At 41.4% G+C, this 26,471-nt stretch overlaps 1 protein-coding gene and 1 gene segment (V, D, J or C); one reads left to right on the top strand and one right to left on the bottom strand.

Annotated features, from left to right (window-relative positions):
- LOC144826123 (putative non-functional immunoglobulin lambda variable 1-50) overlaps positions 1-849 on the bottom strand; it is a 40,594-nt gene extending 39,745 nt beyond the window's left edge. The window contains 1 exon segment of the V gene segment in view: positions 812-849. Within this exon segment, the coding sequence occupies positions 812-849 (38 nt within the window).
- SEMA6D (semaphorin 6D) overlaps positions 1-26,136 on the top strand; it is a 136,416-nt gene extending 110,280 nt beyond the window's left edge. The window contains exons 2-19 of one of the 4 annotated variants that reach the window (XM_078684816.1): positions 2,131-2,275; positions 2,630-2,741; positions 4,807-4,867; positions 4,972-5,034; positions 5,125-5,226; positions 9,559-9,649; positions 12,131-12,250; positions 12,932-13,020; positions 13,674-13,891; positions 14,002-14,133; positions 14,514-14,669; positions 14,756-14,929; positions 16,712-16,852; positions 17,846-17,923; positions 21,446-21,504; positions 21,855-21,911; positions 22,582-22,749; positions 24,663-26,136. In XM_078684816.1, the coding sequence (XP_078540942.1) occupies positions 2,155-2,275; positions 2,630-2,741; positions 4,807-4,867; positions 4,972-5,034; positions 5,125-5,226; positions 9,559-9,649; positions 12,131-12,250; positions 12,932-13,020; positions 13,674-13,891; positions 14,002-14,133; positions 14,514-14,669; positions 14,756-14,929; positions 16,712-16,852; positions 17,846-17,923; positions 21,446-21,504; positions 21,855-21,911; positions 22,582-22,749; positions 24,663-25,990 (3,270 nt within the window). In that variant the 5' untranslated portion in view covers positions 2,131-2,154 and the 3' untranslated portion in view covers positions 25,991-26,136. The remainder of the gene's footprint in view (positions 1-2,130; positions 2,276-2,629; positions 2,742-4,806; positions 4,868-4,971; positions 5,035-5,124; positions 5,227-9,558; positions 9,650-12,130; positions 12,251-12,931; positions 13,021-13,673; positions 13,892-14,001; positions 14,134-14,513; positions 14,670-14,755; positions 14,930-16,711; positions 16,853-17,845; positions 17,924-21,445; positions 21,505-21,854; positions 21,912-22,581; positions 22,750-24,662) is intronic. The other 3 variants (XM_078684813.1, XM_078684814.1, XM_078684815.1) reach the window with 3 other exon arrangements.
- Positions 26,137-26,471: the final 335 nt, after the last annotated feature.

Below are 26,471 nucleotides of genomic sequence, written 5' to 3'. Positions count from 1 at the left end.
TCTGCTGTTAGTTGTTCATGGATACCGAAATTCACCTGTGTATGCAGTGTCTAAGAAATACTCCTTTTACCAGTCACTTACTAAAGATATTCCTCCCTAGCACATTTTACGCCATTGAAACCAGGAAAGCTTTAACCCGTTAACTGCTGATGGTCCTTACTCTCTCACTACACATTCAGCATTTTTGTTTATTACCTATGATAAACATTTGTAAATAGCCTCCGGACTTTTTTTGTAAGCAAATGGAATAGTGTATTAACATGCAAGTATCAGACAGTCAGTTTCTGTTTCTCAGAGTTTGGCACTTATTTTTTTCCAGTAGATTAAATGGGCAGAACGCGGAGCTGTTGCCTCCATTTTACTGGCATCTCAGAGGATAGTGTTCACAAACAGGTATCTGGACTCCATTTGCCGGTGGCCCAACACCCTAGAACTGGGAACTTCTTCAAAACAGATCTTGTTTTTTAGTGATGCTAGGGACTAGATATCCGTTTGTTGATGCTAGTTTTCGAGAAGTGTTATCTTCGTCCACCTGTTCTCCCACTCCCCTTTTATTATCAAGAGCTCAAGTGATAGGCAATTACTGGGTGCTCACAGCAAGCTTTAAGATCAAATGGAACTATGTTATGAATGTGTCCCAAGAGGCCGTGCTCACATTACTGCTTATCATGAGGGTTTCTTAATGGGGTTTTATTTTCATTTACAAAAACACGTGTTCTTTTGGTTTGTGCTGCTCAGATTCACAAGCACAATTTGACTTAAGAGCTGTCACAAATATAGATAAATAACTTAATCCGCTTCTCTTTGTTACCTTTCAGTTTTATATGTCCCACCATCATCTCCCTCCATGATTACCAGTTTTTTAGTCTTGGATCAATAGTATGAAATTCTAACATCCCGCAGGGCCATGAGGACACCCATTGAAGCAGCTGTTTGCTTGTCATGTGGATGGGCAGAGTGGACATGGTTTATGGGGGGTTTGCTTGATCCTAATTTCAATCCCGGGCTCTTAACAAGAAATTGTTGATAGAGACGGATCGATTTATAGGACATGCTTCCATTCCAACTTTCTCCCACCCACAGTCAAGGGGCATTGTTGGAAAACGTGCCTCTAAAGAAGCATCATTACAGATTGATAAAGCTTCCTTTGCTCAAAAATGTCCTCAGTCCCTCAAACATTCCTGTTTATTCTTGACTCTTAAGATGTTGTGGAAACGCTTTCTGTATCCATTAACCCCACTGATAATAGAGCCCAAAGTCAAAAGGTCGTCTCATTTAGCAGGAGGGCCTGCCCCTAGTGATCTTAGGTAGATACAAGGCTCATCAAACCATTTGTATTAATACGATGAGCAGTATTCATTTTCCCTGCCACTGAATTGCAAAAATATTGCAGAAATGCATCCAGATTTGACTTTGTTGAGGAGATGGGTGGCACTTGATAAGAGCTCATCACTTGTGACGGTATTCCATTCTGTGCCGTGTACCGTGAAAGCCCCCCCCACCACTGCAATGCCCACCCCCTCCCTCCGAGTTTCTTTGCAGCGCGCCTTGATGGTCGCACGCAAGACATGTTTTCTCAGCGACTAACCAGCTCCTCTTTGCAGCACAAGCTGCAGTTCTGCACCGCTGCGTCATGGCGGTTTTCAGAAACGAGGAGTCACGTTGGCTGCCCACCCCACCCCCTCCCACATGAATTGTGGATGATGTCTGTGTTTCTCCACTTCAGGTGACTCTTTAAGCTCCCCTGGGCGCTCCCCGAAGCGCTCTCGTGGAATACCCTCTCCCACTCCATCTATTGGGGTCAAATACTCTCCAGTTAGTATAAAATATGATTCTGGCACGCGACGTGGACGCTTTGAGGATGCCGTTTAACGGAAAGCGAGTAGCACTTTGCAGGCAGAGCGTGGGCAATTTGTTTCTCGTGTGGAACACTTCCCTTACCTCTTTCTACGCACGTCGGATGCTATAATTAGCCATTGTCAATACAGTTTGCGCGAGGTTGTCACCGAGCAGTTCAGCAATAATATACCGCTGCCAATATAGCGAAACTAGCCGCTGTAAACGAGCAAACGTAAAAAAAGCCCTTTGTTCTTGTATTGAAATGCTGTCATCCCGTCTCTCCCTCCGCAGGTAGAAGCGCGGGAAGTGTTAACCATGCCGCCAGCCACGCGACTCCCCCTGCACTGGGCCTGCGTGACGCTATTAATCCTCTCCCAGGCCCTGGCAGTCAGCTTTCCCGAGGATGACGAGCCCATTAATATCGTCGACTACCACTGTAAGTAATCTACTCGATGTTTGCATTAAAGGAGGGGAGGAGGGAGCAGACGTGACTTTTATGCTAACGGGGCCTCCTCAAGGACGGCGCGCAGTTCTTCTCTGTAATTGTGCTTTCTGCGCAGATACCCTGCAGTTCAGATCTGCTACTTTTAAACGACAGAGATAATTTCAAGCGCATTGAAGAACGCATTTGCAGAAGTTGGCCCTGGCGCAGTCATTTGTATTCGAGGCATTACCAGAGGAGTTTAGTTTAAGCCCCTCCACAGCGCGTGTATACAGCTAATCAATGCTGTACATTGATTCTTCGGCTCTGTAATCCTGACTGATGGTGCAGCCCATTTTTTACTTGCAGATTCCAGGCAATATCCAGTATTTAGAGGACGCCCTTCAGGCAATGAATCTCAGCACAGTCTGGACTTTCAGCTGATGTTGAAAATTCGAGACACACTTTATATCGCTGGCAGGTAATTTTCCTCTAATCTGTTTACTAGACTCAAGTGTTTTCCCTGATGCGCTGTGCCCTTATGGGTAGTTCATTTAAAACGGTCCACATAAAACATGATCAGCAACGTATGTCCTATTGACTGTGCATATGAATCAGCCCAGCTCGGCACCCCTACCTCACTGTATTTGGTGTGTATCGCGAGCTAGTGGGCCATTGTACAAGGTACCAGCGACTTTATTTATTTAGGAATTTAGAGAGCGCAGAGCTACCCCAACGGGGTGTCCCGGCGCTAATTAGATAGAGAGCACTTGACGCAGGCCAAGGGCGGGCCTAATCCGACTTTGACGAAGAAACCTGTAAAACGTTTAGATCTGATACAACACTGTATATGGGAAAGAGGTGCTGAGTTATTTATTTGGTAATTTAGTCATATATGATTTTGCTGAAACCATATGCTTCCCAAAACATACATGTTTGTACTGCTAAATACCTCAGATATCACTTCACGTATGTCATGTTCTATTACATCAGTGAAACATTACTAGAACATCAGGAATTGCATCATTAATAACAACACAGTGCATGAGCTGCATTTACTTTAGGGCACATGATATAGATACACGAGATAACCATAGCAGGTGAATTTCAATTGTTGTGTTCATTTAAAATAGTATGTTTTAACTGACATTTTTACCAAACTATGATCTCCCTTTAAGCTTTTGTTTTTTCATTGCTATATATATATATATATATATATATATATATATACACACACACACATATATATATATATATATATATATATATATATATATATATATATATATATATATATATATATATATATATACATATACATATATACACACACACACACACGTACACACACAAATGCCCAATGGCACTGAAAGTAAATGTGGCCCAATAGCACAATATTTAGAGCAGCCTTGTTTATTAATACAGTGCAGCAAAATTGACATGAAAAATATGTTTTAGTGCCTCACAGATAGCATGGAACAATGGCTTTACGCAGGGAAACAAGCAACTCTCCTACTACGTTATGAGATCTCTCTAATGTGATCTTACCTTTCTGCACAAATGCAACCACTGTCATCCTAGTTTTGGCTAAACACCTTTTGTTAAACCAAATACACATGAATGTAAAACAAATATGCATGGGAAAAAGGCATCACATATATCAAATGCGCAGGAGGCAAGGAACATTATGAATCACTTGAGGCGTCCATTCTTGTCAGTCAAGGACCCTCCATTTATCAATGTTAATAAAGAGCATATTATACTCTTCACATCTGTATTTATATTCTATATATGCATATATAATATATTACAGCTTGCCTCACCCACAAGTACAGCAAATAACAAACCTTATTCATTTTCACATTAATGCAGTACAAACAGAGGGCTGTCTATCAGAGAGCAGCTGGATTGTTGGTTGCGACAGGGACTAGCAAGTAGGGTAGTGTAGGATTGCCAGCACACATTTATTTCAGTACTGAATGTGTTTCTTCTCCCAGGAATGTACATTCCTACTGTATAAGGGCTGCTCATGTTTAGTTTTACATGCCGTATGTGACCTCAGATTTCTTAGAGGCATTTATTTATTTAACAAGTTATGTACAGCAGGAACTTGACCCGAAGGTATCAGACACAAGTTACATAAGGAGTAAATAAAAATACATGGTAGAGGTACCAAAGAGTAAACAATGTACAGTGGTATATGTCAACGAAATAGCAGTTACCGAGGTACATAAAGCATAAATAAAAACACATAGTAAAAGTATATAAAAGAAGTATAGTGAGTTAGTTGTGGTTGGGGCTACGAGGATGGAGAGAGTAGAAGCATTGTTTCTCCCCGAGGTAGAGCGCTTTGTGTCTGAAGATCAAGTGCAGTATGAGACCTTTTGATTTGAAGCGATGCAACCGAGCCTCAGTTCGACTTCTTTTGCTCGACAAAGTCTATCAATGGACCGGATGAACACGCCATCTACACAGAATTATGTGTAAGTGCATAAAGCCTGCATTGTCCCCTTGTCCCTAATGTCGCATTTCCATTCTTTCAATAGAGATCAAGTTTACACAGTCAATTTAAATGAAGTTCTGAAGGCGGAAATTACCCCAAGCAAGGTGAAATATTTAGTTACAGTGATTGTATTACTTACAATTAAGTGTTACACATTTAGACGTAATTTAAAAAAAAAAAATGCTATTGTTCTTTTGCTTTTGAGCAGAAGTTAACATGGAGGTCAGGACAGACGGACAGGAGAAACTGTGGCATGAAAGGCAAACACAAAGTAAGCATACCACTATAACACTTGTAGCCTTAGAAACAAATCAACCACATGTGCATAATCTGTTCTTACTACAGTTTTTATTATATTTAGGATGAATGCCACAACTATATAAAAGTCTTTGTTCCAAGAAATGATGAGATGGTGTTTGTCTGCGGGACGAACGCATTCAATCCTGTATGCCGATTCTATAAAGTAAGTAGAGTCTATTTCATTGATCATTTTGTAACAATATATTTTATTTTATAGCATTATATAATACAATTTCTGGGAATTATAACATTTATGGCTATTGGTGCTATTTAAAGTTTATAGCTATTTGCTAATGTTACTGCTTGTCATATAGGCAATGGTTTCATTAACCACAAGGATGTTAAACTGATAGGCCACACTCCAGCTGAGTCTTCACTGGTGTTGGCGGTATACAGATACTCTGAAGTCTGGATCAATTTCTACACCATCATGCTAATGATCCAAAGGGTTTGCCAATCTTCAGTAGGGGATGTCCTGATCACACAGGACAGGGTGGCGGATAGAGAATCTAGCAATCAACAACTTGAACTGCGTCCCGGGGGAACTTGGATTGCCTCACTTCTAGTTGGTCAGGTGTTGAATCCCTGCGTAGGTAGTGTACTTGTTACTCAGTTTGTCTTTGGGTGATCAGGGCAACTGCTCTAAATCTCAACATGTTGGGGTCTTTTGCTGAGATTGTTTTCACTGGTCATTGATATTGTTGAGCACATAAAGAACAGTCAGTCTACAAAAAACAACTCGAGAATATGATCATTGCTTTTTAAACTAAATTTAGTGGACTTATAAGAGATTATTTTGTTGTATATTCATATTGGCATTTAGTAAATTAATTGCTTTGGAATAGAAGACAATAGTCTGCACTTTGAGAATTATGTGCAAGAGGAATGCTGGCCAGCGCATGTCCTTGATGCTCATGGCAGTAAATCTTTCCTTGGACCTCGGTATGCTCATTTTTGTTTACCACTGCCTAAAGCTTCAACATGTGTGTCTACTTCAATTATATTATCCAATACACCAACCTACTTAAGGGCGGCTGTGTTTCATCTACAGCTGTTTTCTGCCTCATCAATCATTTTAACGTGATTGATTGATAAATCCTACATATGCCGATGCATGATTAAATTATACAGAAGTAATTAGTTCCTTGCCACAGCTCAGCATGAGAGTGAAATTGTTCTTCAGGAAAAACACAGTCCACTTATATTTGCCAGAATGTCAACAGTGGCTTAGAGAATCGATCGTCTAAGACTTCTGGCAAAGTCAGCCAACCTTACAGTGGCAATTACAAAGGAAATGCAACCTGCTGTAAACTTTCTTAATTTACCCGCTGTTGGTTTGTGTGGTTCTTATTCCTCGAGATTCTACGCCCCGCGTGAGCTCACTGGTAAATGTCTATTTTGACACTTCTAATGAGATCTGATAATCATTGTGCTGCCCCTCGGCAAGGTCCTGTAGTAACTATCCTATATACTGTTGTGCTCCTCTGGCATTCTGCACCCTACTACTCGTGCCCATTAAGAATGGCCCAAAAATGGGCCACAACATCTTGCAGGGAAAAAGCAGTATCCTAAAAGAGTGGCTTTTCATCTTGTCAAGGTACTGATTCCTTTTCCCAATTCAAATATTTTCAAACAGTGGGCAGACAATCTTTTATTCACCACCCCCCTCCCAAAAAAAAAAAAACAACATACAGAGCTTTTTCAAGGCAGGGCTGGAACCCTGAATGGATGGGTAGAGTCAAAGGAGCCATAAGGGGGGAACTGAAGGTACTATACATGATTTTCTATGTGATATTTGAATATGGAGGACGAGTTTATATAGATTGGGAGTGCCCTAGGAGATTAGAATCTAGAGAGACCTTCTTCTTAGGTGGGACATCAGTCACTTTCAAGGTACAATCAAGTATAATTACTTGATTTAATACTTACTACATTTAGGAGCAACAGTCACAAGATGATCCTTGATGACCTTCAAAGGGATATGACCTACAGGATGATCTGTGAGCTTGGTCCTGTGAAGGTGTAGAATGTTTTTTAAAACTCATGGGAGTAGAGCAGAATTGAGTACATTACATACTTTTGGAAGAATTAAGTGAGTAAGAAATTAAAAATAAACTCAAAAAATGAGAACTTCTAACACACTGCTTCATAGGCTTTTGGGTGTCTGGTAAAGAAAAAATAAAGTAAACAAAAGGTCTGTTACGTCTGATGGATATCCAGGAAGAATCAGAGAAATGGTGTGAGAAATTCACAATGGAGGTATTATTTTTACTCATATACTTGTATGCATTACCAATAAGCTAGTGCCCTAATAGGCTGCCCTACTGGCCGGCGTTGAAGAAGTCACACCCACTACCTTTATCTAAGGAATCAAATAAAGGGGTGTCAACTCATTTTCATTTCACTAAGAGCTGAATACCTTCAAGTGACAGTGACGTACATCTGTAAGAGAAGATATAGGAAACTGTTCACACAAGAGACCACATCTTACTGCCTGGACTCTGAAGAACCTGGCTCGTCTGCGGGGTGAATGGGCCAAAGACAAAAGTGTTACTTTGTCACTAACCATTTATTAGGACTTTCCGTAAACACCTGAGAACCTTCATAGAAGTGTCCTAATTGCTCTTGACTGAGCATAATCCACCAGCTCAGAGGCTGCAAATGGATGTACCCCACACCTATAAACCAACAAGGCAACACAAGAACACTGATCTTACTGAGGAGGAAAGTGTGGTTATAAGTCTTAGTGAACACCTTCAGAATGACCAAAACGTGCCTTTCAGATCTGCTATAGTGACAGGCACTGTACATTTGTATCTCATCTCCACTGGCACTGATATATATTTCAGAATCCGCTGCTGAAGTGACAATGAGTCTGAATAGCACAGCAGCCGTCCCTGGAAATCCCAGGCGACACTAGTCAACATCTTCTATCGTAAAGTGGACTGAGATGTATGTTATGTCATTTAACATTACCTATATCTTGCACAAAACTGACAATGCTCAATAGTAGAAGATAGAATTGGATCGATCGCCTGACCGCGAGGAAGTGGGTACACCAAGCTTACAATCTGAACAGACTACACATCTGTGACAGGTAACAACTGTAGAAGGGGTGCTTCTGCAAGTCGTGGCTCTCGGGATCCCGGTACCCCCAAGCTTGAGTTCCAACAGATGACACCTTTTGGCTGTATGATGAAATGAACTCTAAATTTAAAATAATAGCTGTGTCTCTCTGGTTAGTGATTCAGCCGAGGGATTTAAGTTACCCAGCTGCTACAGCTACAATAGTTCTAAAAAAATTCCCATGGGAAGCTAAGTAGGTATTTACTTACAGACTAGCAACATTTTGTATCATGAAAGATTATCTCATATTGGGCTCTAGAATTATGTAGTCCAATTGTTCAGAATGGAAAAGCAGGCAACTGACTAGGTATGACATTGGGCATTGTATGAATTTGTCAAGTATAATCCAGGTAAAACGACTGAAACACACAAGATGACCCAGCACCAGAGTACTTATATCATATATATATTTCAATATATTTGTGTCATAAATTTCAATGCACAACACAATATAACAACAAATGGCTTCTTGAGGATAAGTAATGTCAAAGACTTGATTGTAGATTGTTTCATCTTTATTTTTCAAAATTCAGTAAAACATAACAGGATTGCTTGCCGCAAACGTATTTCATCCCACTTGGGACTTCTTCAGGACTTCGTTATAATATTGTGACACAAAATTCACGTCAGTCTTCTAATGTTCTTATTGATGATCAAAAAAGTATGTTATGAGAAAAGAAATTATTTCAACAGTCAGATACAAGTTCCATTTATGCAAACCATCGAATTTTCCTCCTGTTATGTTATTCTCATAATATGTTTGTAACCATAGTGTGGTCCATTAGTGAAATTCCTCGCATTTGTAGCCCCTCATATTCCCCCCAGTCCTCTGGTCGTGCAAACAACTGAACTCGCTCATTCTGCTAGAATCACTGCCGTTTGGGGACATACACTATCCAGAGAAGGTGGTGGTTTTTTTTTTAACGTTGAGTGCAGTCCATGGACTCTGAGCAGGTTGGCATTGATGTTCTATAGTTGGCTTTCTGTTGAATGTCTAGGAGTTTGAAGTTGATCCTTGAAGCTAGAGGCAGCTAGTGCAATCTTTTCACATAAGGTGTGTGGGTCCTTCTCTCCATTCGGTACTGTCAGATATTCCCCATTGCTTTGTTGACCTGGATGGAGAACCACACCATGACCATGAAGAATAGGTTGCCTCACAATAGTGGTACTTGAGTTCATGTGAAGTACTTTCCACTGAGCTCATGACCCGTAATCTTCACCGGTTACACTAGGTTAACTAGTGCGTCTTAACAAAAATCCAGAAATGTTAGTGTTGGAATGGTGCCGAATTGATATTTAGGGAAAATTGGATACATTTCTCCTTCTAGAGTACATATATTTACATTACCAATTTCTTTTTTCTTTCTAGCTGAATAGCTTGGAATATGATGGTGAAGAAATCAGCGGTTTGGCTCGGTGCCCTTTTGATGCTAGACAAACCAATGTTGCTCTTTTTGCTGGTAAGAACTTGTACAGTGATGATCTGTTATGATTAATCATAAAAGGAGGCCCGAGGCTTTTCAGAGAAAGCGCAACCTGTATGTGGGTGAACGACTTCTGCAAAGTAAAAGCTTTACAACTAATTGAATAGTATTTATGTGTGTGTCAGAGCTATTGTGCTGTGTTATGGCCTATCCTGGCTAACCACTCCTTGGTGATTAGGTATCGCATTGAAAAAACAGAGATTGAGGTGTAATTACGAAAAAAACATTACTACAGGATTGCACATGTGTTTATTGTTTGTCAAGAAGGTCATGTTGGAGTCAGGCATAGCCTCACAGTTTTATTACTGTTCTACCTCCTTGCTGGGAATATTTAGATTTTTTTTTAGCTTCGTAGGAACGAAGCCAGAGCCAGAGTTTGACATGTAGGTACATGTATAAGATGTTGTAGAAGTAATCTTCAATAAGTAGCTGAGCATCCTCATGGTTAAACACGCAAGACCATATTATGCATAGGGCGATCGGTCCGAGTTTGTGCCAGTGTTTGAAGCAGCCAATCCACGTTTCACAGTGCAGCCGCACCCCACCTTCTACTGAAAGGGGACCAGAGCTTCCCCAGCAGGGAGGTGCCTTGAGTGCACACCTCCATTGTACCCCATGCACACCTCCATTGTACCCCATGCACTTTATGTAGTACTGCTTCCAGTACAGCTATGTTCCTGTGAGACATCAAACTATATAAAAAAAAGGTTAATTATCTCATTATTTCACATATTTGTGGGCATTCCTGATTTAGTGAACATGATCGGCAAGACGTTACATTACGGGTGTGGATAGAGAGGGCAAAGAGACTGTCTGAAGGCACACCCGCTGTGCACCAGAAAGAGGTGGTGCACAGTGAGTGCGCCCTCTGAAAGTGGCAAAAGAGGGTGCCGCGGACTCCCCCTGCATCTCCCTGCAGGTCGGTGCAGTCAGTCATTAACTGCACCTGCTTGCAAGGGGATCAGTGTCACCTTTTCAATAGCAGGCTCTCTGTCTTGTGACAAATGAACCTGATGCTTCATGCAGTCGCTCCGCTTATCACTGACGCGATGTCGAAAGGGCAAGGCAGCCACAAGTTTACGTCTACCTTGGCAGCACACTATCGGTAAGTTGGTTCACTGTCCCCTTTTTCACCTGTGCCCCTAGATAAAGGTGCGTTGTGGTGCAAACAGGAGCTGTACCCCACAAGACCCCTTCAATGAAATTAAACATAGAGATTATTCACTACGTGCTACATACCACCCGAACGCAAGCCCAAGAGGCCATAAAACATGAATCCGTATCAAACCAAGAAAGGCCTCAGGTGGGGTGGGCCAAACCAAGGTAAAAGTAAGTCCACAAAGACGTCCAAAGATTATGAAGCCTTGAGGGAGGCCGTTGTGCCCTGGTGTTAGGACGGACTGGACTTAGGTGTCTGACCGATAATTGTATAATTCTGAAATGCAGGTCATTAATGTTTTATATTCATGCAATAAAAAATAAATCTCTAAAATGTTCGACACAAAGTTGATTGTTCCTTATCCTGACATTCCCATAACTTCTCTCACCCTCAGCTCATGTCAGAGCTGTGCTTGTAGCGTCTGCTTTATATGGTAGAAGTCCCACACACATTGTAATTATAGAACGTCACTGTAATGCAGACATAGCACCCGAGAGGAGACCTGAGAAAAGCATGACACAAGTCATAAATGTACTAAAAAAGCAACCTGTCTAAAAGCAAAGACACCTCTGCATCGAAGGAGGCTTTAGGAGATATCAAAAATGCATGTTTCAAACGAAGATTAGAGGACGTGAGGTAACTCATCATGAACAGAATTGGAGTTTAAACAGTGGTGTCCTACACCTCTTTATAGGAAATGTGACTTTATGCTACAAAGATTGGTATACTGTTATATTGCAAATAGCTTGGTCTCACAGCGCTGTCGGAGTTTGTTAAATTTAGGACCAGGTCACAAATGTTGTCACAAACCATGGTCTGTTTTCTGATTGTTTGAATTGGAATACAAGCAGAGAGCGAGAGAGGGGGGGTGTGTGGTTAACAGGCTGCTTTCCTGTAAGCATTTGTGTCTTTTTTTTATGTTTAGTGCTGCTTGGTTTGCGTCTAGCTTGGGGTTCTTACTAATTCGGAGTGTGTCATGATTTATTTCTCTCATATCGTCTTTTTGAACAAACCTGTTCAGGCCTGCACGTGGGAATCCAGGTATCCTGGTTGACTCAGGCCTGCTGCTCGAAGCAGCAGCTGGGGACCGCCTAGCATGCTTTCAAAATGATGTCTAGAACGAAGCGTGTGGTTGCAGGACCAGTAGTGAAAAATTGAAAGCTGCATTTCTGACAGCTGTTGAGTTGCTGTACTTCATGGGATGTGGCATTTCCTCCAAAAAGAAAATGGCAATGCCAGCACAAAGTAATGCCCTTGTAAGCAAAAATGTAAATTGATATATGATGCATTCACTTTAGATGGGAAGCTGTACTCTGCAACCATGGCTGATTTCCAAGCCAGTGACGCGGTCATCTATCGAAGCATGGGCGATGGGTTTGCGTTAAGGACCATCAAGTATGACTCCAAGTGGCTCAAAGGTAATTCTGGCAATGCATTCAGCAGCGTACTGTTATCCTATTTCAACCAGCATTTACGCATTGCACCAATGATGATGTATGGCCTCCAGCCGCTTTGGGATCTCTGTGTTTTTGCATGGCTGTCGGCATTCTGGCAGACCAGAGCCGAGATTGTGGTGATTTGTGTAGCCAGTCTGCTGAGAGTGCCTCACGTCTTTGCTGACAGGGTGGTGAAGTTATAGCAGGTGTTGATTTGCTGAAAGGTTAATGTGTTGTCGTTAGGTGGCCGCGTTGTGCCTTGGCTACCATGGTATATGCATCACTACAGTGAATAAAATACTATGCATTTGCTCGTAAGAACGGCTGGCTTTAATTTGACTGCTATATAAAAATAATTCCCCTTCTGCTGGTGAATGAAGTTCTTCCTATGGGTCTGTTCGCTTTTACCATTACCAAGGTTAATGGCGGAATCTGTAGTAGTGCAGTATAAATCCCCCGAGGCCGTTTACGGTCCATTAGCTGACACTAAAGGCTGCCCGTTTGTTTAAGCTTGAATGCCCCCATATTTAGACCGCGTGCAGTCGCTTGAATTTTGCAGCTCCCTTTATCTTGCATGCAGACATAGAAGCATGCAAGTCAAGCGCGCGCTGGCCGAACCGCAGCCCTCCTGCTAATCGGCTGCGTCACCGTCTCTCCCAACAGAGCCGCACTTCCTCCACGCCATCGAGTACGGAAACTATGTTTATTTCTTCTTCCGGGAAATTGCTGTCGAGCACAACAGCCTGGGCAAGGTATGTATCGCCCTGCACCATTCGCCAGGATAGTTTGTAGCCATTCCATGTTTTATTTCCTGGGCTCCACAGAGATTCCTACACATGCATGCATCTAATTTGAGACAAATGGAGTGTGTGTTGTGTGCTAACGTAAAAGAAGCCGCGAAGCACTGCCCTTGTTTTCTCGGCTTTGTTTCGAGCACATATTTTCCTCCAGGTATCTCATAGCTTTGTGGTTTGCTAAACTCTTCCGAGAATAGCAGCTATTCTATTTTTTGCCTGCTGTCAAAAAGGCTGCTCAGCACAGAGTCCCTAAAGCCTTCGGTTAATGAATATTTCAGTCAACTAATGTAGGTTGTGATAATTGCGCCACACCGCAGATAGTCCATGGTAAAATATTAAAGGACTTATGCATGGTTAATTAAAGACTTTACCTCTACCTGGTTTCTGAGGGAGGGCGGGGCCCAAACTGGGAGCTTGCACAGCAGTGACGCAGTGGCATTAGCAAGCAGCACCGCCCACAATGATGTTTGCTTGCTATCTAGGCAGACACAGAAAACCAGATAAATCTATCGCACCTTTGCTTTCAGTAAGGGGTCAAAGATATTTTATCTAATGTTTTCCCTGGTGATTCACAGTGATTCATGCTTATGACTGTTCTCGGTTTCTAGGCCGTGCACTCGCGTGTGGCGCGTATCTGTAAAAATGACATGGGTGGATCGCAGCGAGTGCTGGAAAAGCACTGGACCTCCTTTGTGAAGGCGCGGCTCAACTGTTCCGTGCCAGGAGATTCCTTCTTCTACTTTGATGTGCTGCAGTCAATAACTGACATCATAGAAATCAATGGGATCCACACGGTGGTGGGCGTGTTCACGACACAGCTGAACAGGTGAGGGTGGAGCACGGCGTTTCAAAGACCATGTCCTACATTTCCATTGTGCCTAGAAGTCGGTGTCACTGTTGTCTGCCTTCTCACCATGACCCTTTCTAACTCTTCAGCATCCCTGGATCAGCAGTGTGTGCCTTCAGCATGGATGACATTGAAAAAGTATTCAAAGGGAGATTTAAAGAACAAAAGACTCCGGACTCTGTTTGGACAGCTGTACCAGAAGACAAAGTACCTAAGCCAAGGTATAGCATTAAATCAAACGAGTAATAACAACAATGTGACTATAGAAAGACAGTTTTGCATGAAGATAATCTGTATGTAGATCTTCCTATCGCTGTATTCAATCAACGTTGACTCCATATCAGAAAGCATGAACACTGCTATCAGTTACACCAAAGGGCTTACAGTGTTTGTAAATGCATTTATTTTTCTAAAATATGTATTTATTATTTAAATATATTTACTCTCTTTTAGCCTAACTTTTGAAAGGAAAAGTACCAATTTTTTTTAAATTGCAATTACAAAAAGAATTGGACGTGATGAGACACAGTGAAGAACAAGTTGGGTATTTGCATTGACTAACGTGCAGTTCACTCCTCAAAAACATTGTGTTTTATTTCAGGCCCGGCTGCTGTGCCAGGCATGGCTTTGCAGAGGCTTACAAAACGTCTACTGATTTCCCAGACGAAACCCTGTCCTTCATCAAATCACATCCTTTGATGGATTCTGCTATTCCATCCGTCATCGAGGAGCCCTGGTTCACGAAGACCCGGGTTAGGTAGGCAATCTGAAAGAGGAACAGCATGCTATGCGCCACGTACTCGTTTGTGGTCAATCTAAAATGAGTATTTTTCATCTTGGCAGGTACAGGCTGACTGCTATTGCCATCGACCATTCAGCTGGGCCCTTCCTCAACTACACAGTCATCTTTGTTGGCTCAGAAGCCGGAGTGGTACTTAAAATCTTGGCAAAGACAAGTCCTTTCTCTCTGAATGACAGCATATTACTGGAAGAGATTGAGGCTTACAATCATGCAAAGTAGGTATTTTGTTTTGTTTTGGATAACTGCCCTTTAATACATCTAAGATGCTTTCCGAATCTAAGATAGGTTTTTGTTTGTGTTGTACACTTGAAGTTTGTCCTTAACTCTGTCATGATCGCTCATTATTTTTCTGATATATTTATATTTGAAGCTGTTTTGTTGTGACTTCTGTAACTTCAAAGCATGTGTGTGTTCTGGTATTGTATTATAAAGGGGCCTCTTTGTTTTCAAAAGGTTTAAGTTTGAAATGATGTAAAGGAATTATTGTTCATAGATACCTTTTATCAAAGGGACCATCCAGTGAAAAGGGGTGCCTTTGCCTCTTACCTAATCTTGCATCATCAACAATCACCAAGAGTAAGGGTTCCAGAATGGTCCTCTGTTTCAACATAATCTGGGTGGGTTGTTAAACCTATCGTAAACCTATCGTGACATCAATCACTAAAAAGGCCCTTTAATTTGTGTTGATACAGTAAACGGCAGTGATCACACCACCTTTGACCACAAAATGGCAACTTGAAGGGCACCTCTCAAATTTTCTGCACCTAAGACAGTTATTGAAGCAAAAATAACCAGTGACTCAATCAGAATGGAACCCTGGCTGCTGCCTTACGCCCAGGCTTATTAACGAAGGCCAATTTTCTCATTGTGAAGTTCTATCTGTAGTGCAGTAAAAATTCTTAAAGCTTAGCATTAGGACAGTGATCGATTTCAGGGCTTTGCCATCAAGCGTTAAATGTGATTCTTCAAAAATGTATATTGCGGCTGACCAGAGCTGCCAGAAACACCCCAGAGTCCACATTTCCTTCCTCCACCAAGTGGCACAACACAATCTGGTGGAGGACGGTCTACAACTAATGTACATATGTGAGGTTTTATAATTGATGGATACAGCCATGAACATGCATAAGGTTCCAGATACTTTTAAGGTTCATGCAGTTTGACTGCAGGTGGCCTGTGAGGATGTACATGTTCTTGCAAAGCTCCCTTTGTAACCCTTAAGGCTGGAGCCAGTGTAGTAAAACAACACGCTTATTTACTATTTGCCCCAAAAAATGGTTAAAAAGGCTAATTTCGTAAGCTGAAAAGGAACACTCAACGTAAGGTGTAAATGTGAATTTGTTAGTTACTTGCTGGCCATGTGCCATTCCCATATCCACACTATGCCCCTTGCGTAATGAAACCCATACCATTGTTTTTCTCGCGAGAGCCATGTCAGCTCAGCAACTTCTGCGAGAAAAGGCCTTTACTCGTGCCGATAAAGCAGAAAGTGGCTGCTGCGCCTTCGTGGTGGCGGGGCGAAGGTCCCCCAGACACACATTATCGATATCCTGAAAAATGTGCAGAGACGGCTCAGTGGCGGAGTGGTTCCTGCTGAGAGGCACAAACAATTCCCAATAAAAACAGGGGAAGTGGCAGTCGTTTCAAATTATATTTGAAAACAAATCGAGGTTGATTAACGATGCACTCAGCATAGCACTGTTTTAAATGTCTCGCTATTCCTTGAATGGCGCATTTAAATTATTGTAATCATGCTCTCCTGGTATTGTTATTCTGCGCAGCATCCGGAAATGTATTAAAGGAAAATCATGCTCATTTTGACGCCGTTTGTATTCCCGCTGATTGCCTTCAAGTGCAGAGCTCTTTTCCTACCTGCAGATGAGGCAGATCACTTATGAACAAATCAAATATGTTTATCTTGCTGAACATTGTGGCCTTTGGCTGATAGGTTGTTTTCCTGAAAACATGCAATGTCTGTTTTTTTTTCTCTCTAACAGGTGTGCTGCCGACAGTGAAGACGACAAAAGGGTCCTTTCCCTTCAGCTGGACAGGGAGCACCATGCATTGTTTGTGGCCTTCTCCAGTTGTATTATTAGAGTTCCCCTCAGTCGATGTGAGCGCTATGGATCGTGCAAAAAGTGCGTACAATTTCACATCCCCTGTGATTCTTGGCTTTCACAATGCACTTTAGCAATTCCAAGCAAGACGAGATTTCCTCGGCTTTGCGCCCAAAGCCTGCCATTTTTTTCTGACACCCACATTTTTCTCTTCATATTTCATAAGCCACCACTTCAACCTCCTCTACCCCGTACCACGTTTAAGATATTGTTGCACATTTTATGGTTGGCTACTCTCAATCTCAGTCAGGGTCTCTTTTTCCAGCCTCTGTTGCAATTGTACCATTCTCCAGAAGTAGGCAAATTGTTATTAAATTGATTCATGTGGCAGTCACGTGATGCAGGCTGTGCACAAGTGTCCAGACTAGAGGGAGTCTCTGTGTTCAGCACTGCCTCCCCCTGCAATGCTCCCGTGCAGTGTAATGCTGCTTCTAAACACCCTTTTATGCAAACACCTTTTCTAATATTCAGAATTAACCACAAGTCAGTTTATTGTTGCTCTAAGGTATACTTCCAAGGCTTCCGTTTCCTCTCTTTACTCGATTTATACATCAATGTGCTATTGTTCTAGGCCTTGCATGTTGTTTTCTTGTATGATCCGTGCACTGAAGCCAGTACAAGGAGTCACTCTGCACCAGTACTCAATTTGTAAATAAATAAATGTCAGTGCTCTTATCAGGAGACCATTGCAGCTTGCACCACCCATTATGCTACTAATGACAATTCAGACGTTTATACATTAAAATTACAAATACCTGCCACCCAAACTATTTTTATAGCTTGGGTGTCAGGTATTAGTCATTTGTATTATGTATAGAATTATTAAACAACTGTTGTGTTCAATGCAAAATTATAACAAAGGTGGCACCATGTGGCAGGCTGTCATAAGTTCTGATGCTGACAATTAAGTGCTGGTGTCTAGCACCTGAACTCACCAGCTCAAATAAAGCACTAATTTCGAATAAATGACTTACCACAATTTTTGTAATAAGTGATTCATATTTATTTTTACAGATCTTGTATTGCTTCACGAGATCCCTACTGTGCCTGGATTAACCACGGCTCATGCGGCAAGGTGAAACTGGGCATGTTGTAAGTACAGCTGCAGACCAGCTAACCATATTATTCCATAGTGTGTGTGTGGGCTTAGAAATGGGGTGTAGTTTGTGATAATGGCTTGTTAGTAGAGACAGACTCTTTCAAACTCTGGTCCAGCATTAAAGTATCAATCTTCCTGCATTATTTTTCCTAATTTAAACCCATCATATCATAGGTAGACCAAGCAAGAAGGTATCAAACTTATAGCAGTGCATTTCGAGGAGATGTACCAAACTGCAATCATCTCTAACTAGCACTGGTAAATCCAATTGGTCTGGCGTTGGCTGCTAGCCTTTTGGCTTGTTCAATGCTGTCTTATAATGAATTGTGTAAAAAAAAGTATTTTTGAGGGAGCTGCTGGCCGTAGTCATTATATTAAAAATAAAATGGGCTAAAAGCATACATATTTGTTGATCTAGTTCAACATATCACACTTTGCCATACCAGTCCCTGGCAGTTGGGAAATACTTGATGTGGTGCTGTGCTTCTGATAAAAAAGCCGAATGCCTCCCCATACACTGAAGATAGCCAATGACTGAAGTGTGCTGACCAGTGAAGAGGGCTGGCCCACTTCAGTCTTTGTATCTGTAGAGTGTTTGTGTGTGTGTGTGTGTGTGTCTGTAAGTGTGTGTATATATATATATATATGCAACTAAGTCCTGTAACAAACTTCCATATCCCCTCGAAACTCAGAGAAGAAAAGAACAGGTACAGACAACAGGTTGGCTCGTGGAATTAAGGTGCTGTTTTATTTACACCACGACCTCCTTTGCATGACGCGTTCCGACCGGGTCACCCCGGTCTTGATCACATGACGTGCCTACATAGAGGTGTGTCTTAAATAGTGCTTCAAAAACAATTTATCGCGCTCCAGAGTCCACCTAAAAGCAGTATATGCACTCATGCTGACGGGTGCAACGAATGCGGAAAGTGGGTCCGCCCAAAAATACACGAACCAGTAGAACCAATAGAATCGTATCTACCTGTTTGAAATGTCTTCAGGACAGGTGGCACTATCTTTAACAAGCTGAGGAAGGCACAACTCTGAAACGCGTCCTTGTAATGAAGAAATCGTCCAAGGGGTCCCGTGAGTGCCGCGTGTTTCTTTGATGAAACTGGAGCATGTATATATATATATATATATACTAGCTGCCCGTCCTAACGTTGTCCGGGGATGAAATAGAATGTCTGCAATGGTTGGAATAGGCAAGGCAAATGTATTTTAAAACTCGTTTTTTACCTGTCCAGTTGAGCTGTGTATAGACGGTAACGCTAGGTGTCCATTGCAGTCGAACATGTGCCTCCGCTTGTGCAGCCAGTGGCAGGAAGCGCCAAAGTGATAGGTGCCTCTGCAGTGCCAACGTTTAGCGCGTGTGGCTGCTGTTAAGTCCCTTGGGCTGACAGTGCCCGACAGCGGCCCCGCGATGCTGTGCGTGTGTTAAACAGCAGTCTGTGGAATGTGTTTTTGCGCCGCTGCGACGCTGAATCGCCTCAGCACCCACCTCAGCACCCGCAGATGAATGCGTCCACTCCGAAGCCGTGTTCTTCATACAAAATGGGAACGTCTGTGTCCGCTCCAGCCACGAACGGCTATTATAAAGAGAGAGCCCAAACCTTTGAGGCGGGTAAGCTCCGGATCCACAGCGCCAATCGAAACACCCAATACAGCGTTGCAAAAGACAGTATCAGCAGATGGACATAGGCTATACAGCAGCCCACCATATACATTAGAAGTGGAAAAGAACATTAGGGGCAAAGTAGTCCGTTATGGGCGTGTGCGTTGTGCTGGAAAGCGATGGGCGTGTGCATAGAGCGATGGGCGCGGCATTCAGCAAAAGCCTGCTGGATTATAACGCTTGCGAGAAGCGTTCTGGGTGGCACTAGCGTTCCAATACGAGTGGGCATTGCATTTAGCATTGTTGTGGGCGTTGGCCGTTGACGCGATGTGGGGCGTCTAAGTGACGTCGGCTGGAGCGAACAAACACGTTTGCGGCTGGAGCGGACACAGTTCCCATGTTGCAGTGGCGTCAGGTGGTGCGGACAAACACGTTCGCGGCTGGAGCGGACACAGACGTTCCCATATTGCATGAAGGACACGGCTTCGGAGTGGACGCATTCATCTGTGGGTGCTGAGGCTATTCAGCATCGCAGCGGCGCAAAAACACATTCCATGGACTGCTGTTTAACCCACGCACAGCATTGCGGGGCCGCTGTCGGGCATTGTCAGCCCAAGGGACTTAACAGCAGCCACACGCGCTAAACGTTGGCACTGCAGAGGCTACACAAGCGGAGGCACATGTTCGACTGCAATGGACACCTAGCGTTACCGTCTATGCACAGCTCAACTGGACAGGTAAAAAACGAGTTTTGAAATATATTTGCGTTGCCTATTCCAACCATTGCAGACATTCTATTTCATCCCCGGACAACGTCGGGACGGGCAGCTAGTATATATATATAATAACAACTACAATTGTGCTCTGCAGATCATTCGTAGGTTTTTCAGAGAATTTCTATCTATTTTTGCTTTTCAGCTGTTATTTAGATTATCTGTTCGCATTGTAATGAAATCAAATGTAGACATCTAACCGAATAAATGACTTTTTAGTGATCGGTCCTGCATAGTTTTTTTTTTTTAACAAATTACATTTAAACAGTCATCCTCACCTCTGTTGATAATACAGTTTATTTTGTTAGTCAGCAGGAACTGGATTAAAGCTGAAACAATTTGTATTTTACCTAATGTAACAGATTTGTACAGTTACATTTTCTGGGGATATAGAACAGATATCGTACACGTGTGGATGTTTCTTCATCTAAATGTTAATACTGACATTTTTTAAAGTCTGACAATATGCGTGAAAGTCCACAAAACATGGACAAGCATACAAATGAACTATGGGAAGTTTTTATTTGAGGCCTGAGCAGATGCCTTACTTTGATTGCTTAGTTGTTTTATAAATGCTGGTAAATGTGTAATGGCAATTACGAGCCTTCAAACCACTAGAAGTGAACTACATTTTCTTTAATGTTATTTGACCCTAAATTCCATGCCCGTTTCTGTCGCCTGTAAATATTAATTCTCGTCTCTATTCAAAAGAACTTTACCAAATTGATTTATCAGACCCCAATCAGTTCTCACATTACATAATCAAATCCTATGAGTAGTATCATACATTTGACTGTCGAGTTAGAAGCTCTAAGGCACTTAACTGCAGCATAATCCATCACTCCCATATGAGATGTAGATGTGATACAGTATTATAAACGCTGCACTTTTTGAAGGATTAAGGGTATATGTTGAGAACATTTTTATTTTATTTTTAGAACAATGGTGGGGCCTATCCGTTTATTTGATCAGGACTTTTGTTTTTGCAGTAACAAAATGCCAGGCCAAGAATTTTGTTAACATCCACTGCATTACAGAGCTGTTCATGCAGGCACACAGTACCTCTTTGTTTTTTCCCCCCACTGGTGAATGTATTGTTATACATGTTACGTTTTTTACCATTACAGCACTGCATATGAGCAAGATGTGGAGTTCGGAAATACAGCACATCTTGGAGACTGCCATGGTAAGAATGAGCCACTCTCAAGTTTAAATCCTGTGGAGCAGTAATTCTGATGTGGAAGCCCTTCACTCTAGTGTTTAATGTGTCTTCGAAGCACACTCTTATAGTGTGCACACCCACCTAACTGAGTTTCGTCAGATTGCAATGCTCAGTGTGCTCTCAGCGTTGGAAACGCCTTTAGCTTTGGTTCTTCATCTAACTTCATGGGGCCTCTACTCTAAAGTAATTTAAGCCAATTTCATTTTTTATGATCTACGATATTTTATTTTCCGTTTCAACTACTATAGCGTTTGAGCACTTTCCTTTTCTTTTTGTTATTTTTCACTGATTGCCTGTTCCTTTAATTCTTTTAGACCTTTTGCCTACTACAACTACACCAGATTACAAAATATTTGGCGATCCAACATCTGGTTAGTTTTTTTTTAATGAATTACCGTTTCTTTTCTTCAGTTCAGCATTTTCAGCTCTTTTTCCCCTTCCTTTTGCGCAATTGGCAATTCTTCATTTTTGTGCTTTTGCTCATTTGCCACAAGTACTAGAGACAGCTGTTTTTCTCCTGCTCAGCACTTCACATCTGTGTAACTGCATGTTAAGAGTTCATCATTTATTGAGACAGATATTTTATTAAAGAGCTTAATTAACCAATGCAGCCTCTTCACAGCACGAAAGCAAACAAAGCTTTACTTTCTATCACCCGACCATGCATTGCGAATGCCTTTTCTGTGTCATCTTCTGCAGATAAGTGACAAATGTCACTTCTTTGTGTCCCCATTTTTGGAAAGGAAAAACTTTTCAAAAATGTGTACAATTAAGGTAAGATTCTTGTCCTAGATACAATTCTCTAAAACCACAGTTTCCATTTTCCCTTTAGCCATTTAGAGTGATTCCATAGTTCAAATGTTTCTGTTGTATTTTTAATGTGGCGGTATGTATAAATTAATGTTGCAGACTATTAAGTCTTTACTGTTGTAGTTATTTCTTTATCATGAAGTGTTAAAGTGTTTGTTCGAGAAATAACTTTATTTGGCAAGAGTGGATGAATATGAACTCGAAATAATGAAAATATATTTGCTACCATAGACCAGGAATTGCCCTCATCTTCTGTAACTGCAGTGACAAGCGCCCCAGTAATATCACCCAAAGTGATTGGTTCCTGGAAACCTAAAGAGACTGGCTCTCGGAAGTTTGTAGTCCAAGATGACCCAGAGACTTCCGATTATATTGATCCAATATCAGGTGTCCCAAAGGGTAAGGCCTTAAAAGGGAATCATGCATAGCTGAAAGGAAATCTGAAGAAAATAAGCAATATCATTTTGATGTCTCACACAGCGCACTCGTGAAACCTAAAAACCGTGAATCGTGTGTTATAGTCTTTTTTGAGTAAAGAATACATGTTTCCACGAGTTAGCACTTTACGCATTAACTTTGTAGTATTGAACAATGAAAAACATAAATGCTGATTTATTTTAATCTAAGCAAAATTCAGATTTTTTAAATGATTTCTAGTAGACTGACAAATAGCTATTACGTTTCCCTAATGCCGTGCAATTAAATACACTGAAATCTTCTGAGCTTAAATCAAATTGAAATACCTGCTGTGATATCAGCTTTCCTTTCAGCCATGATGGCAGTGCAATTTTTCATTTTATCCTAATCTCAGTATGTTTTATTTAAACGTGTTATTTTTCTAATACTTTATTTGTTGTGTTAAGTTGCTCACTTTGCATTATACCTTTTTTATTATTGTCCTTTCTGTTTTTTTAAAGTGATTGATTTTATGTGTTTTTCAATCAAACTGTCTCTTTGTTTACTTTCTTTGCCTATTTCATTTATTCCTTGCTTTTCTTTTCTGCACAACGCCATTTAAACTCATAACCCTGAACATTACAAGATGTTCAAAGGCCTTGCCTCTAACAAAGATGAATATTCTTAAACATTCAGTTCGCCATTTATCTTCTCCTTGGAATAGATGAGACTATTGCATGCCCCTTATAAAGTAGCAAAAGTAGTTACGCGATGGACTAACCGCTTCATGAATATTGTCTGTGGTTTTCTAACAGCTAAAGCCTCTTTCGGTATTAATTCCCAACCTAGAAACTAATCCAATATGTGTCTTTTGTGTCTTTTGCATAACGTTTCGATAATTTGACATGCAAATGTGCTTATTTTAAAGTTTACTTGAAAGTATTACGCTTCATTCTGATGCAGCTACACGATTTTTAAATGATCTTCAATCCAGCAAATTTTGAGAAACAACCAAAAATTGGAAAAAGTGCAGTGCATATTACGGACATATAATTTAAGCCTATGGATAAAAATACCAAAAGTCTACTGCTGAGATAAGAGGGTACACGTTAATAATTATTCCACAGTATTAACAGCCCTGCATAATACCATATGTACGATGTACAGATTTAGACCACATTTGCATAATCCTGTTATTCTTTTCATAGTGAGTCATGATTTTGAAAGGGAATTGAGAAACAAATCCTCACATGAATTATTAATTGCCATTCTAAATGTACTGCCACCTTCTCACCTCAATTTGCCAGCGGAAATCAGCAATGGTAGTCAAATACAGTTATTTGTGCCTCGGGTTGCATTTGTAGATTGGTAAATGTAAGCGATAGTCACAAGGCGCAACACTCTGGTTGATTGACTTGTACATGCTGAGTTCCACACCATTTTATTTTACTTTACCAATGTGTAAACTTCTTACATGCTTAATCAAAGAGGAGAAGCATTCATCTTTCTGTTGCAACATTCTCATTTTGATGTAGGACAACGGGGGTATAATTTAGTGTGATAAAAGTGCAGTAGACAAGAGTGAAACAAGATTAGGGACACAGCTTTCTCAGGATCACTGATGGTTTAACATATTTGTGTAGATAAACTGGACCACAGGGGATTGTTTGTTTTAAACATGTTTATAGGTAGTCACAGATTACTGTTTTAATACCTCTATGCCATGTCTGCTCTATTGCATTGACCAGAATTCATTTCCTACTGTCCTTAGTTGATGCACTTTGTAAATAATATAGTTAGGTTTTAGTTAGCTTCCTATTTTTTAACACTTTCCATTAGTGGGCAACTGTCGGGTTTACAGGTGGTATATAGACAAGATTACATTGATAATATGTACCAATATATATTTATTGCAGGTGTAAGATGGGAAGTGCAGTCAGGCGACTCCAACCATATGGTACACATGAACGTCTTGATCACCTGTGTCTTGGCAGCCTTTGTTCTGGGATCGTTTATTGCTGGGGTGGCAGTCTATTGCTACAGAGAGATCTTCATCCGGAAACCTAGGAAGATGCATAAGGATGCAGAGTCTGCCCAGTCTTGCACCGATTCAAGTGGAAGTTTTGCAAAGTTAAATGGCTTGTTTGACAGTCCCGTGAAGGAATATCAGCACAATATTGATTCACCTAAGCTCTATACAAATCTACTGGCAAGTAGAAAGGAGTTGCCACCGAGTGGAGATACAAAGTCCACTATGCTAATGGAGACGCAGTCCCAGCCACCTGAACTTGCAGCACTTCCAACTCCAGAGTCCACCCCTGTGCTTCACCAGAAGAGTCTGCAACCAATTAAAAACCAGTGGGAGAAGGCGCAAAATAACATAAACACTTCACGTAAAGAGCCAACTTTAAAAAGTCCTCAATTTTTCCCTTCCAGCCCACCACCACATTCACCTCCAAGTCATGGATATATTCCCAGTGCTGTTGTTCTTCCTAATGCAACACATGACTACAATACTTCATTCTCAAATTCCAATGCCCACAAATCAGACAAAAAGATCCAAAACATTGATCACCAGTTGACAAAGCCATCTGGCAAAAGAGACCACAGACGATCTGTTGATTCCAGAAACACCCTGAATGATTTCCTGAAACATTTAAATGAAACAGCCAATAATCCCAAAGCTGCACTGGGAGATATACAATTAACGCATCAGGTTGGTCACCAACCTCCACACCCCACTTTAATGTTAGATACCATGGGCAACTTGTCAGAAATTCCACCCAAGGTTCCAAACCGAGAAGCATCCCTCTACTCCCCTACTTCTCTACCAAGAAACAGTCCAACAAAAAGAGTGGATGTTCCCACAACTCCTTCTGGACCAATGGCATCATTAGAACGACAAAGGAGCCATCCTAAAATGTCATCGCAAAGGCATTCAATATCTGCACTTCCTAAAAACGTGAACTCACCAAATGGTGTTTTGTTGTCCAGACAGCCTAGTGTTAGCCGAGGGAGTTACATGCCCCCTGCTCCAGGCACAAGGATGGACTACCTGCAAGGAACATCAGTGACTGTGCATGCACCACCTTCGTTGTCACGACAGAGCAGTTATACAAGCCATGGAACTCTTCCTCGTACGGGAGTAAAGAGGACACCATCCATAAAACCAGATGTCCCTCCAAAACCCTCATTTGGTCCTCAAACAACGCCAGTTAGACAAATGAACAAGTACAGCTACTAAAACTTGATTAATCAACAAACATTTATGGTATTAATCGGTACTATTTAACAATATGTTGTAAGAATACCTGAAAGACAGAGACCTGCTTGTCTAGAGAGGAGAAGGATTTGGCCAAAGAAACTGTCTTTACTTCAGCAACATGTTTGTCTTGCCATGCATAAAGTTGGAACAGGCAAACAACGAAATTGCTAAGAAAACAAAGGAAGGTGCTGGTCATTACATTTCTTTTGTTCAGCTCTATGGAGACATGTAGCACAGCGGGAATAATTTACCATGGTGAATAACTGAAACAGTACTCTGATACTGAGCAAATACTTGAAAAATGGGTTTCATTTTAGACTACTGTTTGAGTGGTCTTCCCATTAAATGTGAACATTTTAATATGTATGCATTCACCTTGCCTCTTGCACAAATGTCAGAATATGGTAATGTTTCGAAGAATTTCTGTGTTAAGAAGCAATTTGCAGAAGTTCAGTCTGGC

Source organism: Lissotriton helveticus, chromosome 3_2 (assembly GCF_964261635.1).
Source record: "Lissotriton helveticus chromosome 3_2, aLisHel1.1, whole genome shotgun sequence".
Lineage (NCBI taxonomy): Eukaryota > Metazoa > Chordata > Amphibia > Caudata > Salamandridae > Lissotriton > Lissotriton helveticus.
The sequence above is the reverse complement of the archived record's forward strand: the minus strand, read 5'-3'. Positions and strand labels throughout refer to the sequence as shown.